Source organism: Drosophila bipectinata, chromosome XL (genome assembly GCF_030179905.1).
Source record: "Drosophila bipectinata strain 14024-0381.07 chromosome XL, DbipHiC1v2, whole genome shotgun sequence".
NCBI lineage: Eukaryota > Metazoa > Arthropoda > Insecta > Diptera > Drosophilidae > Drosophila > Drosophila bipectinata.
This window is the reverse complement of record NC_091734.1, coordinates 7,379,983-7,394,242: the sequence shown is the minus strand read 5'-3', so window position 1 is coordinate 7,394,242 and position 14,260 is coordinate 7,379,983. Positions and strand designations below refer to the sequence as shown.

Genomic DNA, 14,260 nt, shown 5'->3' with positions numbered 1-14,260 from the left:
TTGGTTTTGGTTTCGGTTTCAGCAGCAGCACCAGCTCCAGAACCAGCGGGCGGTACGACTCCACTTCTGGCAACCAAGTGGTTGCGGCTGGCTGGGTGGAGTGGGGAAGCCTTTTAGGCCGCCATCGAGTGCGGAGGTGGGCGTGGGCGATGATTAATTGCCGGAGTGGCCATTTGAGCGGAAAATTCACAAAACATTTCCATCATCAAAGCGAAGCGGGACGAGGCCTGTCAACCATCCTTCCAAATTAAAGCAGCCTCTCAGCCGTGGCTCCGAGTTCTGGGAACAGAGGATGAATATTTCAGAGGTCTCTCTGAATCGGGGGCATGGTGGCCAAACAACGCCTCTAATTACAAATGCAGGACTAGTTTATTGGCAACTACGCATGCCTTACAGCCTCGTTGCACAATATCCATAATTGCCATTTATGTAATTGCCATTCGAAAGCGTAATTTGAACAAAAATGTTGCTGTTTCGGGCCTAATGATTCCTCTTTCCACCCGGACATCGTTCGCCACCCTAACTCCAATAGTTATCGGTATCGGTTTAATATCACATTTTTCTGTCATCGGTTGACAGCCTGTATTCGAACCCCTTCCCCTCCAAAATTTCGTCATGAACTCCAACCCGAGGATGGCCGCGTCCTGGCGGTCGGCGAGCCAGGCCAAGGACCAGGACGAGAACGCCTGGCCGAAGGATGCCCAGCTGCATCAGCCCCCGGAAAAGACCCAGCTGCTGCTGGCAGAGCGGGCCAGCTGCCTGGCCGTGAAGACCTACCTGCTGCTGTGCGGGCTGCCCTTCCAGGAGCGGACCAGCGACCACGCCGAGTTCATGTCACCGGGCGGGCGGCTCACCAGGTTGCCCCTGCTGAGAATAGGGCTCGTGCGAGTGCTCTCCGAGTTCGGGCCGATCGTCGACCACGTGGAGGCCACCCAGACGGGCCACTGCCTGGATGCCTGGCTTACGGAGGAGCAGCGCGACGAGATGCACTGCCTCGTAAACTATGTGGAGAACGTCTTCAGTCTGGCGGAGATCCACTTTAGCTTCGTGGACACCCTGAACTACCAGCTGTACACGGGTCCGAGGAGCGGGGCGGCCCATCCGTGGCCCCTGTGCCTGATACGGCGGTACGCCAAGCAGCGAGAGGCCACCCGCCTGCTGAAGGTCTACCAGTGGGAGTCCCTGGACCCCGATCAGGTCCTGCACGAGGTGAGCAGCTGCTGCAGCGCCCTGGTGTCCAAGCTGGAGGAGAATGAGACCGGCTCGAGGTTCTTCTTCGGGCCGCGGCCCTGCCAGCTAGACGCCCTCGTCTTCGGGCACGTGGCCGCCATCCTGTCCACCTGGATGCCCAACATGGAGATGGCCGACTTGCTGTACGGCTTCCCGCGCATCATAGGCCATTGCCGGCGGCTCGACAACAGCCTGTTCCAGGGCAGGCTCCTTGCCGAGGAGAACGAGGACCTCCTCGACGGCGAGGAGGAGTGGGGCGCCGCGGAGCAGCACAAACAAAATTAAAGACGGTGGTGGGGCCAGGACAAAGGATTCTGAATTGTTTTTTTATTTGGCCAGGGGACGGGAAGCCAATCAAAAATATGCAAAGCATTTACAATAAAAACGACAGAGTGCCCGAAGGGAGTGGGTTGGACATAGGTCTAGGGTCCTGGGTCCTGTGTTATGGGTCCTGGGTCCTGAGTTCTGAGTCCTGAATCCTGGGAGTGGCAAAGTAAGTCAAGCCAGAGATAAGCCAGAGCACAATGCCATAAAATACAGCAACAGACAAGGTCTGCACTGGAAGAACTGATATCCTTTACAGGGATTTAAAAAAAGGATATGCACTTACACTCCTCAGAGCTTAAATAAAAAATAAATCTAAAAATAATATTATTTAATAGTTTATTTAAGAGTTTATATTTAAAATTAGTTTCGAGTGCAAATGGACTTTCAATTTAAGTTCGCCTCCGACTTCAAGGTAGACACCCGGACACATAAAATGTCAGTTCGATTTTATGACTGGCCTGAAGTCACCAATCTCACTAGGGTTTGGGTAAGAAGAGTTCCCCACTCCCACTCCCCGGTCCGGTCCGGTTAACCCGTGTGACATGGCCGCATCGTCCGGACAATCAGGCGCCCCTGCTCCTGCCCCCCCTTGCCCCTCGGATGTCTCGCAATCAGAAACTCATCATGGCCTATTGATGATTTTTTGTTGTTTTCCTCTTTGTTGTTTCCTTTTACTTTTTTCGGCCCACAACTCCCCCAGGATAAGGCCCTCCCCCTCCCTGCTGCTGCCTCCTGCCTCCTCGCTGGCCGCCTGCCAGTTGGCCTTGATGGCTGTCTCGCTTGGCCTGGTAATTTATTGGAATTTGCCAAAAGGATTAAGTGCGCCAATAAGCGTTTTGTTCAACGTCGGGCCAGATTCCCGCCAAATCAGAGTGAGCATCGAACGGCGGCCACTCCCCGCCATGTCAGCCCTTTCGTCTGCTTCCGCTTCCGCCTCAGCCCCAACATCCGGCTGGTGATGGTGATGGTGATGGTGCGGATCCAAGGCAAGCTGATAAATATTGCGCGTGTCGAACGACGGCCTGATTTGTTTGGCTTAATATTTCAATTCTGGCTCTCAAGACTAGCTCTTCCTTAAATCTGACAAAAAAAAAAGATATATATCCGATTTGGAGACGTCGGGAATCGAACCCGAGGCCTCTCGCATGCGAAGCGAGCGCTCTACCCCTGAGCTACGCCCCCACGATGATGTCCCTGGAATCGATTATTCATAATATCTCCAAGCCAGCCGATCACTCACCTGGGCACCCACTCCATTTGGCCATTCGAGTCGAGTTACTCAATCAGAGGACGCGGAAAGATAGACTTGTAAACAATCATTTAGGTCGCAAAATGACCAACCTGGAACTGCTCCATCACGTTCATCGCTTTACTCGGAGCTGAGTCGCCTGATTATCCATCATCCGACGAGGGCTGTTCATCATCCGCCCTCGCGTCCTTGCGTTCCTCCTGTCCTGTTTCCTGGTGGCAGCAGCATCATCATCATCATCACGGAAACTGCGACCCACGACGAGTAACCCTAATGGAAAGTGTATAAAACACAATTTGTTTTCATTCTTGCTTTGCCTTCGCCATTCACCGTTCACCGTTCGCTGGGCGACTTTTCCGAGTTTTCCCGACTGCTTGCCGCCGCTGGCTTTCAGTTTTCAGCGCTTTATCTCAGCAGGCAGATGCCGTCCTACCCCTCCATCCTGGCGGGTGCCCACATTCTGTCAGCTTAACCGCTGCCACTTGCCATTGTTGGCTGTTTATTTTGGTAGCCTTGATGGGTGGCCCAGACCGACTTGGGCCGGGAAAACTTTTCCACATGCCACGCCCAGACGCCCCAGCGCCTGCCTCCGATGTCTGGCTGCCCTAGGGCCACTAAACAACAGATAGACTCTGAAGAGGCGGCCGCAAAGAATCGCCCATCCTAGGTATACATCCCGCCGAAAAAGCAAGCATACTTCTCAGGGCCCTCGAGTGACGTGTTTGGAGCTTCTCGCTGCTCTCGATATTGATCCTTGTTTTCGGCCCTGTTTTCGCTCGGTGCAAGTGTGTGTGTGTGTGTGTGTGTGTTTTGGGGAAAGTTGGACACCCGAAAGCCCGGCTAAAAACTTTCTATAGCCTACAAATTTTCTTTTGGCCCCAAATTGGCCGAAGCCGATGGAAGGAAAGTTTTCCTTGCGGCTACTTTCGCCACACAGCGACACATCCTTCGCTATCCTTTGGGGGAGGCCTCGATGGAGCGATGTGGCTGCCAGCCACCTACCCCCCTGAGCAGTGATTAGGCAATAATTTTCTGGCACGCAAGGAGATCACGCCCGAAGAAATATGGCGTGTCATTGAACAACTCAATATTCGACGGAACTCGCTCACCCACTCACTCACTTGGACCACCCCCGACCACCATCAATCCTTGAATCCTTGGGTCCTGGCACAATACGCACACACACACACACACACACACACACACACACACTCGTTTGGTTGTTAAGCAAATCACGTAAATTTCTTTAAACGAATTACTTTCAAATTATCGAAAATGTTTGCCAGAAACCTTTCGCAGCAGCGAAGGCGCCTAAGCAGGTGCACGTGTGTGTGCTTTTGCTTTCCCGCCTGGCTTTCCTTTGCTTTACCGTTGTTTGCATTCACTTCCGGTTCCGGTGACAACAAAGCAAAGGAAAGTTGTTCGAGCCATTTGGCAGCGAGTTTTAAATAAATATTATTGCTCTGCCACCTTGAATGCGGAATTTATACGAAAACTTTGCTGCTTAGTCCTTTGTCTGCCAAACAAATGCCAGATTACTTTCTTTTTTAGCTAATATAGCCCGCTAGTCTAGCCTAGCCTGTAGTCCTGTTTGGGAATCTGCATCGATCCTGGACAGGAAGCACTCTCCGGCCGGGTCTATTTGGGCGGGAGAGCAGTTTATAAAGTAGCAACAAATAATTGACCAACTCTGGCACTCGCAGGAGGACACTGGCACACACGTGCCCTGGAAAGTATGCTACGCAGGGCGTGGAAATCGAGGGCGGTTGCAAAATGGGTGGAATGGAAAAAAAAAAAAGAATGGAGCTCAGCACAAAAACGCGCTCAAGTGGCAATCATCATCATCATGGTGCCACTGGTGCTGCCACTACTACTACTGCTGATGCTGTTGTTGCAGCAATGATGATGATGTTAATGATGATCATTCCTAGCTGCTGCACTTGGCAATTGTTGCCAGCAACACGCCCCCTTATCCAGCCACCCAGCCACCCATTCGCACAACCACCCCCCATTTAAGCCACCCAACAGCCCAACCACCCGGGCTCGAGTGCTTAAAAATACATTGCACGTTCAAATTGAAGTGGAAATGCAACGAAATGCATATAAAAAACCAGCCCAGCCCCGGTCCTGAGAGCTGTTCCAGCAAACACTTTCTCACCAAAATCGCCAAATATTTTTCAATAGAGACTTAGTCTAAGTTATTCTATATCGAGGAGTGTTATCCAAAGAGATCTAAAATGTATATCCGAAGATGTATTATGTTTTCCGGAACAGGGCTTGAGTACGGTTTCATGGGGCATGTACATTGCCATTGCGAGCTGGCTGCCCCGGGTGGGTGGCCTGTTGTTATAGCTGCCCCGCCCCCACCTCCGCCCCAGCCAGGACCCTGCCAGGAGTCCGTTCACGTGGCGCCGGCGATAACAAGCAAATGCAATTATGGATTTACGCGGTGTATGCAACGTATTTATGAGTATTTGCGACTTTTTACTGGCAACTGGTCGGGCCGGGCCGGACCGGGCTGGGCCAAACCGGGCTGGTCCCTGTTGCGGTTGGCTTACACTTTAATTGAGTTGGAAGCCCTAGTTCCCAGATGCTCCCCAGAACCATAGCTGTGCTGGAAGGGTGAGGAAATTGATGCGCTTCGGGTGCAAAAGACATCAAACACTCGAAATATTTTGTGTTTACTTGAAAAATGACATGAAAGCGGCCCGAAACAACACCCCCACCCAGGAGTGGCTTTCAAGGGGGGTTGTGGGGGGGAGGCGGGAGCCGGAGTGGCATGCAAAAGCAAACAAACAATTTGCGGGTCTTGTCTCTGACATGTAAGAGGGCGAGGGTGCCGGAAAGCACACATCCTCGTCCTCGCCCTCGCTCTCGTCCTCGCCCTCGCACATCTTACTTGTATCTTCGAGGGTGTAAAGTGTTTCTGAAAGATGATTGATACGATTTCGAGTGCTCCCCGAGCCACTGAGATCCCCGTTCTTCCTCGCAGGACTCCCTCGTCCTTTGGGGAGCCGCATAAGCGGCGGCGTAATGAAGCGGAAATCGATTTGGAGCGCGTCCTCAACCCGTGCCGGGAAGCTGGGAAATCGGGAAATCGCTCGCCGGCAGCGGGCGTGCGTGAAAAGTTTGACAGCAGCAGCCAGCCAGGAGGAGGCAGAATGATGAACAACAGGCCACCACCCCCCGAGCCACAGATGAAAAAGTGGGTTAAGGAAAGAGTTGAATCATGGCCGTCTTAAAGGGAAAATTGAGTCAGAAGAGCAAGGTCCTTGAGTCGAAAAAGGCCTAGGCGGGAGAAGTATACTTTTCTTGGATTCGGAGGATTTTCTCTCAGTGCTGTGGCCCCGCCCAGGCCCCGTCCCCCTGCTGGTGGAAAAACAAAAGCGTAAACAAGAAAATATTAAGCAGCTGCGAGAGGAAAACAAAAACGTAACCCAACGCACCCGAAAAAGCTGCAGAAACGAAAGGGAAATGCGGGAAAGAACTTTTCTTTCTGATGGGATGAGAGGTGGGGGCGGTGGGGGCGGTGGGGGCTCTGGAAAAACAACCAAAAATAAAATAAGGAAAAAGGGCAAGAAGAGCTGAATGCGGGGGTGTTCTGGGGAAAAGCGATTTCCGCCGCTCGCTCGTAACTTTTCACTTAAGCATTTTTGTCACGTCTGCCATTTTTCCTTTTTGCCCCGCCCCTCGAGAGGGCCCTGTGTAATACATTTTTGTAATATTTACTCTGCGCTTTGTTGGATCTGTGCACCCTGGACCGGCCTCCGAGTATATCCAATTGCCCGTGGCCCAAAACAGAACACAAGGACCTTCGGGAGGGTCCTTCGAACAACAAACCCGTTTCCCATGTTTATAATTTCATTTTTTTTTTTTAGAGGGCATTCGGGGTTCGTGCTCGAGTTCGTGGCTCGCTCCTTTATTTTCTACACACAGTCGTATTTGTTGTTGTTTGTTTTACGCCATCCTTGCACTGACTTAATGTCCTTTTTCCGAGTTTCCGAATTTCCGAGTTCCGGCCAGTTCCTTAATTTCTTTTCGTGTTTCTCGGGGAGAACTGCTTGTTTATGCAGCGGGCAAAAATCATATTTTATTGTTATCGAAATTTAGTGGCGGCCCATAAACATCGATGAGCCTGCCCCGCTGGGAATCCTCGGGAAATCCCTGGGCTCGCTGGGCTCTCTGGAGCGGAAGGGGTTACAACAGCAGCTCCCTGGAGCTCCGGCAGAGCAGGCCCGTAATCTGGCGCAAACTAGGTCAGCTGCGGCGACACTCTGCACTTTGATTTGGATTAGGGCGAGAGCTGCAGTTCGCCAGCCACCTCTGTATCCTGCATCCTGATCCGGAATCCGGAATCAAGATCCGGTGAAAATTGCCCGGAGTTTAGCTGCGGATGTGTGGCGGTAGATTTGATTCAATAAAAGTTGTTGGATTCAAATTCAAACTCAAAGATTGAAAGTGGTTCTGAAAAGGAAATGGTTTCCTGAAAACTAAAGACCAAGAGATTTAAAAAAAGAGGTGAAACATGGTTATTATTTCTAGAATTTTTTCTTTATTTTTCAGAGTGGATGTTTCCAATTGATCTGTTTTGGGATATGGGATATAGTAGACCGATCTGTGGTATATCCTGCCTGGAAAGGAAAGAAATCCTTGTCCAATGTTTGGAGTTGATATTTTGAAAACTGAGGGACTAGTTCATGGAGAGCCAGGACATGCTTATAAAAACTCAGAAGGTTATCCCTTACCTTCAAATTTTAATACCCTCTGCAAGGATAAACCTAAAGGTAAGTAGTCCAATAATATTATTTCAATATTATATTATATTAAAGTTATAAGAATATATGGATAGTCCCCTCTGCAGCATCTCTCAAGAGATACCTTACCACCTTATCATACCATGTTCTCCTTAATAAAAGCATAATCTCTTCGAAAAATTAAAAAAAAATTCCAAATCCACTCCAAGAATTTGCAACAAAGAAGGAATGACCCTTAACCCCTAGACGAAAAAAAAAAAAGTAGCTAATAAAATAAGCAACACACTCAGTGGCCCCGGGCGGGAACTGCCCTTGTTTGCTTTGAGCTGACCCTAAATCTTTATGACCTTGTAAGGCCACTGGCAAAGCCCACCGCCCACCTTTCCGAGGAGCAGAAGGCCTCGAGGAAATCAACAAATCATCCAAACGATTTTAGACATTTTCATTAGCCGCAATTTGGGCATTAAAAGTGGCCCCACACCCGGTTGTGCTTTATGGCCGAGTCGACACCTTCGGAATTGGTGGCATAAATTGTCGAGTGCGGCAGTTAACTGGCTAAAACTAAGCCGGCAATCCATCAAACCACCGGAGTGGTTCCTGGTTCCGGGTTCCGGCCGTAGAGTGGAGTGGAGTTTCAGTTTATAAGCGGCGACCGCAAATGTGCCAAATGAGAGGCTTTCGGTTTTCTATTAACTGTCAGCCGTTTAATTTACAGGCACTTTTCGAGCACACCTCGTCCTCAGCAGGAGGTGGTCAGAGGGTGGTGTCCTGAATGGGTGGCTGGCTGGTTGGGTGGGTGGTTGGGTGGTGCTGCAAGCTTGGCAGGAGGTGGCCAATAAATTAACAAGCAGACGAGAACGGAAATGAAATGTCTGTGTGTCTGTGGCGGAGATCGGAAGTGCGGTTTCTGTGTGCGGGTGGATGGGCTGGCTCCCTGGCTTGGTTGCTCGGTTGAGATGACTTTCCGAGGTACTCCCCTTCTAGAACTGCCAGTCTGGAAACTGACATTTTCCTGCCTTCGTCCATTTCCATGTCGCATGTCAAGCGATGCGAATTCTAATTAAAATTTAATTGTTTACACTTTTCGGCCAACGAGCGGAAATGGGAGCGGAAGCGCCAAAGGCTTGGCTTGGTACTCCACACCTCCCTTCGACCCCCCATTACCTTAATGTTTTATTTCCAAAAAAAAAAAAATTCTAAAAAAACTTTCTTCCATGACAAGTACTTCAAAAGTTAGATTTCTTTTTGTGTGTCAGGTCCTCATAATAGCACACTCATTTCTCTCAGTGCACTAATGATTGTCCGAGGTTCAGGTCCGCGACCATTAGCCCTAAGTATTGTCGTGCTTGGCGCGTTTAATTGTCGCTTGGCCTGATTTACATTACATGGACGGCGAGAAAAGTTGGCAACACAAACAAACTGCTGCCAGCTGCCGGCAGAAAAGAGAGGGGGTGGTGCCACATGGGTGCCAGAGTGGGTGGCGGTGGTGCAGAAACTCGAACGTGCCTCGCATGCCAATGGAATGCTTATCAAAGTGTATAAAATTCATAGAAATTATGACGCGAGCGCAGAAAGTTGCACGACCCAGAGCAAGAAAAAGACGTTTGACGTTGACACAATGTTGTATATATAGATTAAGTATATATATATGTGGGGGCGAGAGGGGAGGGGGGGAGTGCGCCTCCAAGTATATGTACTGGGACAAAAAGGGGAGTGCTAAGGCGTGGAAAAGTTGTGTGCTTAAGCGTTTTATTGTCTTTAAGCTTCATTAAGTCAAATGGCGAAAGCGTTTAGGGCAAATGAAAAGCACATCACGCAGCTGGGGGGTTTAGGCAGATCCAGAATCCATATAATGATGTTCAATCTGGGTGGCGACCGGAGGAGTATCCCTTTACATCTCCACCCCTCCCCCTATGCATGTACCCTCCCCCGGCAATTAAAAAGTTGTCGCCTAGCAATAAACGCGCATTTCATGGAACGAAATCTAGTTAGCTCGCTTTGGAATTAAATTAAAAAGCAAACTTTTCACGCCCTCCGACCTCCACCCGAAGTAAGACTCGAGGGACACGTAACTTGGTATGTTTTTATGGCAACACAAGAGTAACAATGTAGTAACAATGCTTGGACGATATGACTAGTGTGAAGTGTGCGGATTTAGTGGCCCTGATCACCACGTGAGATTCGACTTTCCGCTGGTCTTGTACGCCTCCTCAAACTGTGCCCGAACGCATGCAGCGCACCCCAGATTGAAAACCGGGCACAACACTAGTAGCCCGGTTTTCAATGTGATTTTTTGGCACTGCGCGATGGCCTGGATAATGACAAGCATTCCTTCAGTTGCCATGGTGACGCTCGCGATGGTCAGCCAGGGTGTAACAAAGTGGGGCTTGATCTGGGGGAAGGCAGGTTAGAAGACTCGATGTTGGGAAGACTACTGGACTCACCTTGACCAAGCCATAGATAAGCATCAAATGAGGCACCATCATGATTAGGTGTCCTACAATGCGGCAACGGCGCAACTGATTGTCGGTGAAGAAAGCAAACTGCCTCGGACGCCACATTCGCAACGGGTGGACGCCATCCTGCGAGCGAAGAACCCGCAGGAACTCGATAAAGTTGTGCATCTAGAAGAGATGGATCTATCAGCTGCCTGTCTTCGACATTAACCGACCATGAACTCACCGCTCCAAACAAACTGATCACCAGAGTGAAGTAGAAAATGAACGGAAACAGCTCCGCCGGGCAGCTGACCGCGCTGTTAAAGAACTCTGCCACCACCTTGGGATAGCTAGGCTTGGGCTCGGCCCCGAAACCTTCGCACATCTTGAGGGAATAGAAATCACAGCCGTGGAACAGGAGATCCTGAACGGTGCACACAGAGTTCTTGACAAATGGCAACATGGCTTAGCTTTGGATTCACACACGATCGAAAATATTTGAAATCACAGGGCACACACGAACCGGGTACTGGCGATACTGAGATGTGAATAAGAGTGAGCTCTCAAACCCGAAACAGTTCACAGCACTGAAGTATAAGGTTACGGCCTGCTTAGATCCGAAAACGGCTTTTTTTTTTTGATGTTTTACTCGAAAAATATTTCGAAAAAACAATTCAAAAATAAATAATTTTACAGGGAACACAAAAATCAGGTACTGTCGGTAGTGATTTCGGGTTGAGAGTGAGGCTTGATTCGAGTAACAGCTCCCAGCTCTGAAGTATGTTTGAGGGCACAGCCTGCTTTGAACCTCAAAATTGTAACTTTTCGGTTTCTGGCCCAAGGACAAGGACACTGGGGCTAAACACAGGATGACGAAGACGACGACAATGATGATGATGATGCTGCTGATGGTCCTGCGAGTCCTTCAAGCCATGCAAGCCATCCAGGCTAGCCCGGCCCTCCGACAGCTCCTTCTGTCATTTGTGGCTGCTGGTCTGCTTCATTGGTTTTTGATTGTGTTTGGCTGCTTTATTTATTTATGGGCAATGAGTCCCCAGTCCGCAGCGGAGATGATGGGGGTCCTGGCAGTGGTTGGCTGGCAAAGCTTTCATAAAATATTATATCTTGTTTTTACTCGTCGTGGCTGGCCCTGCACCTGGAGAAAAGTGCAGGAAAACGAAGAGTTTCTGCCGGGTCATTCGAAAGGACAACTTCTGAGTGGGTGTCTCTAAGAGCCTGTGCCTCCGATGTTTAGCCTTGAATGCTCTCAGATATTAGACCCCGGATCCCTAGCAGGACTTTTCGAGCAGTGTGTGCACATAAGCCGGGCCAACTCATGAAGAGCCTTCGCTCACAGCAAAGTTAAATTGCAAACAACAAGGCGAACAGGATGGGGAAGCTCAGCGGCGCCAGGAGCCCAGCCCAAGCAGAAGGAGTTACGGGGGGCGGAGACTAGGGAGCTAAACCCGGAATCCAGGACGGAATCCGGTGAGGAGGCGACGGGACGAGTCGTGTGGCGAAGTTCGCTGGCTTTTTGTATAACTTTTGATTAATAGAGCGACGACGAGGCTGCCAGGCAGCTGTCGTTGGCATAATTGCACCACACACACACACACACACCCTCATGCGAGCATCTACACGCCACTACAGTATCCCGCAGCCAAGCCCCCTACCGCCTGCCCTTATCCAGCCCCACCCACTTGCAACATCCCTTTGCCCTGCACATGACAAGAACTTGCGCTCGGAGCTGAAACTTCTTACGCTAAATTGATTCCGTTGAAAACAAGTGCTTGGACGGCCAGGCGTGGGGTAAGTGCACTGCAAGAAAAGGCAGACATCCCTACCATCTGGAGGCAAAAGATCCAAGTCCTTTTCTCGCTGTGCACCATAAGGAGTGAAACAAAAGCCTGTCGAGATAACAGACAAATGCACTTATGCAACACAGCCGTGGAAGACAGCTGAAGACAACATAAAAACAAACAACTTGGGCCGGTTTGGGGTCGGGCCAGATAGAGCTCACCATCCTATCCGATTTCCATACACGCCGACTGCCTCCGGCCCCGGGCCCCCCCGGCTCCTTGCCACTTTTCCAAACTCGTAAAATCCCGACGAAACACCGAAACTACAAGCATATCAAAAATGTTGCATATGGGATGGTCGTGGGGCAGGCTGTTACATCCTCCCCGGCTTCCGGCCCGTTACACTGGGCAGCCAGCAGGAAACTCGATTCCGATTCTGATTCCGAATCCGAATCCGAAGTTCGGGCCTCCCAGGGAGATATTATCAGTTTTGGCAATTAAGTTTCTAATGGCAACATTGTTTCGTTTATGATTTGTTTCGCCCGCAATGAGCAGAGCTACGGATTTCAGATTTCGGGCCCAAATCCGACAAGGCGCCTCTGCTGCTAAAATATTTGCCATGTTCCGCATGCTATGCTAGTTTTGGGCAGAATGTTCGGTTTTGGATGTTTTGTGCTTGATTTGGTTTGCGGCCGGGGCTATTTAATTGCGTTTGAGCTGCTGTCAGTTGGTCAGCCAGGACGTGGCATTGTAGGCACAGCCACACAGCCGAAAGGACAACAGAATACGGAGTGAACCGGCAAGGACATAGCACTCGCCAAAGGACCGGGATTAAATCAAATTTAAAACTCTGCTGTGTCCTGATAAATTATCCATGCATGCATATTATATGAGAGGGCCCTGGCAGGACATCAGGATGAGGGAATCCTGCTGCACATGGCATAATGCATGCACACTTAAGGCCTCGAGAGTGCCAGCCAAATGGCATGACAGGGACGGATGCTCAGATAGCGCCAGCTGGAAACGGATGCTGGTTGCTGGTAGCTGGTTGCCGGTTGCCAGGACCTCTCGTCCAACCTCCCTAGCCATCCATTCCTGCTGCCCTCCAGCTCTCCAGCCCTCCTCCAAACCTAAAACCCATCCCAGCCCGACACATCTCATCTCGTCTCAACTCGGAAAAGCTTAGCAAAATACTTTCATAATAATCTTTATGGTACAACGAGGAAAATAGAAAAAAAAAAAGCACTGAGCGCGAGTGCGAGTACCACTACCAGTACGAGCTCGAGAAATGGCCAAAACTGTTACCAAAAAAAGGGAAAAACACAAAAAACCAGACGGAGAACACACGGGCTAAACGAGTGGGGCAGCTGGCCGGGGGGAGGATGCTTAAATAAAATGGGTAGTTCGGCGGCGGCGGAGGCAGGAGGGGGCGTCTCTGATTTGGTTGCCTTGTTTTTGTTGCTCTGCACACTCCATGTAGTTGCTTTTTTATGAAGACCACCCCTCCACGCCCAGCCCAGGCCTGCCATGGACGTACTACGAAGGGAGGTAGGTAGCTGCAGGATTTTCAGGTTTGACGTGTTTTGCAAGATTAAGCTGCGATAATAAATCGCCTGCTTCCTGGGAAGTAACAACTTGCCCTGAAAATCCCTCGAATAACTCAACTACGGCAGTTTGCATTTCTTTTGCTTCGGTTTGCCGGCTCCGGCGAATATTTCAGCACAGGACCTCCTGAAAGGAGGGACTTCTCTCCGCATTCATGCAAGTAGGGCTCCTAAATTTTTCTAAACCATTAATAGGCTCAGCCACTAATTTGAATGGAATCATTTGAGTAACGAGTCGCGGGAGGGCGAAGGATCAGGATGAATGCTTTCGGAATGCTGCACTGGCCGGGCTGGAGGGCGCACTCCATGCCATCCGGAGATGCCATTTTGTTTGTTTTGCCAAATGCTAAAAGCAAAGTTGGATTATGTACGGGAGGATGTGTGTGGAGATAATACGAGTGAAGGCCAGGCTCCAGTGCCTCTGGTCGCCGCTTCTGGTGGCCCCAAAAGTTGAATGTGCTGCCCTCCCGATGCCATTGGGCAAGGTGGGTTTTATATGCAATAATTTTTCGTTCTTTTTCCGCCCGCTCCGGCAGTGGCGAGGCAGTGGGCGGGGCACTCCGCTCTGCATGAGCTGGATTTAATAAATTCTAATGTTTGCTTACCTTGCCCGAAAGGCTTTCAACCTGAAACCGCCACACAGTCCCACAGACACCCAACCACACACGCTGCTTTCCTTTTTTTTTTCCGTTTTCAGAGTCTCTCCGACTCTGGTCGTTTTTGGGGAATAACAATGTAAGGACCCTGCCATCTGGAACCGGAGCTTGGCGCCATAGCAGATTTACTTTTATTGCAAATTGCAATTCTGCATTCTCGGCCTCCATCCAGTTACCGACTTTCCGCCTGGCCACATAATATA

The 14,260-nt window shown here is 50.1% G+C and overlaps 2 protein-coding genes and 1 non-coding gene across 3 annotated transcripts; 1 reads left to right on the top strand and 2 right to left on the bottom strand.

Annotated features, from left to right (window-relative positions):
• The first annotated feature begins 537 nt into the window (after positions 1-537).
• Positions 538-1,542, top strand: LOC108122742 (metaxin-2). The gene has a single exon (XM_017237467.3). The coding sequence runs from the start codon at positions 616-618 to the stop codon at positions 1,513-1,515; it is 900 nt and encodes a 299-aa protein (XP_017092956.2). The 5' UTR covers positions 538-615; the 3' UTR covers positions 1,516-1,542.
• Positions 1,543-2,667: 1,125 nt separating this feature from the next.
• Positions 2,668-2,739, bottom strand: TRNAA-CGC (transfer RNA alanine (anticodon CGC)). The gene has a single exon. It is a non-coding gene; the product is annotated as a tRNA-Ala (tRNA).
• A 6,890-nt stretch (positions 2,740-9,629) lies between these two features.
• On the bottom strand, positions 9,630-10,749 carry LOC108122743 (uncharacterized). The gene is made up of 3 exons (XM_017237468.3): positions 10,243-10,749; positions 10,005-10,184; positions 9,630-9,952 (listed from the first exon to the last, which is right to left on the bottom strand). The coding sequence occupies exons 1-3, from the start codon at positions 10,459-10,461 to the stop codon at positions 9,728-9,730; spliced, it is 624 nt and encodes a 207-aa protein (XP_017092957.2). The 5' UTR covers positions 10,462-10,749; the 3' UTR covers positions 9,630-9,727.
• Positions 10,750-14,260: the final 3,511 nt, after the last annotated feature.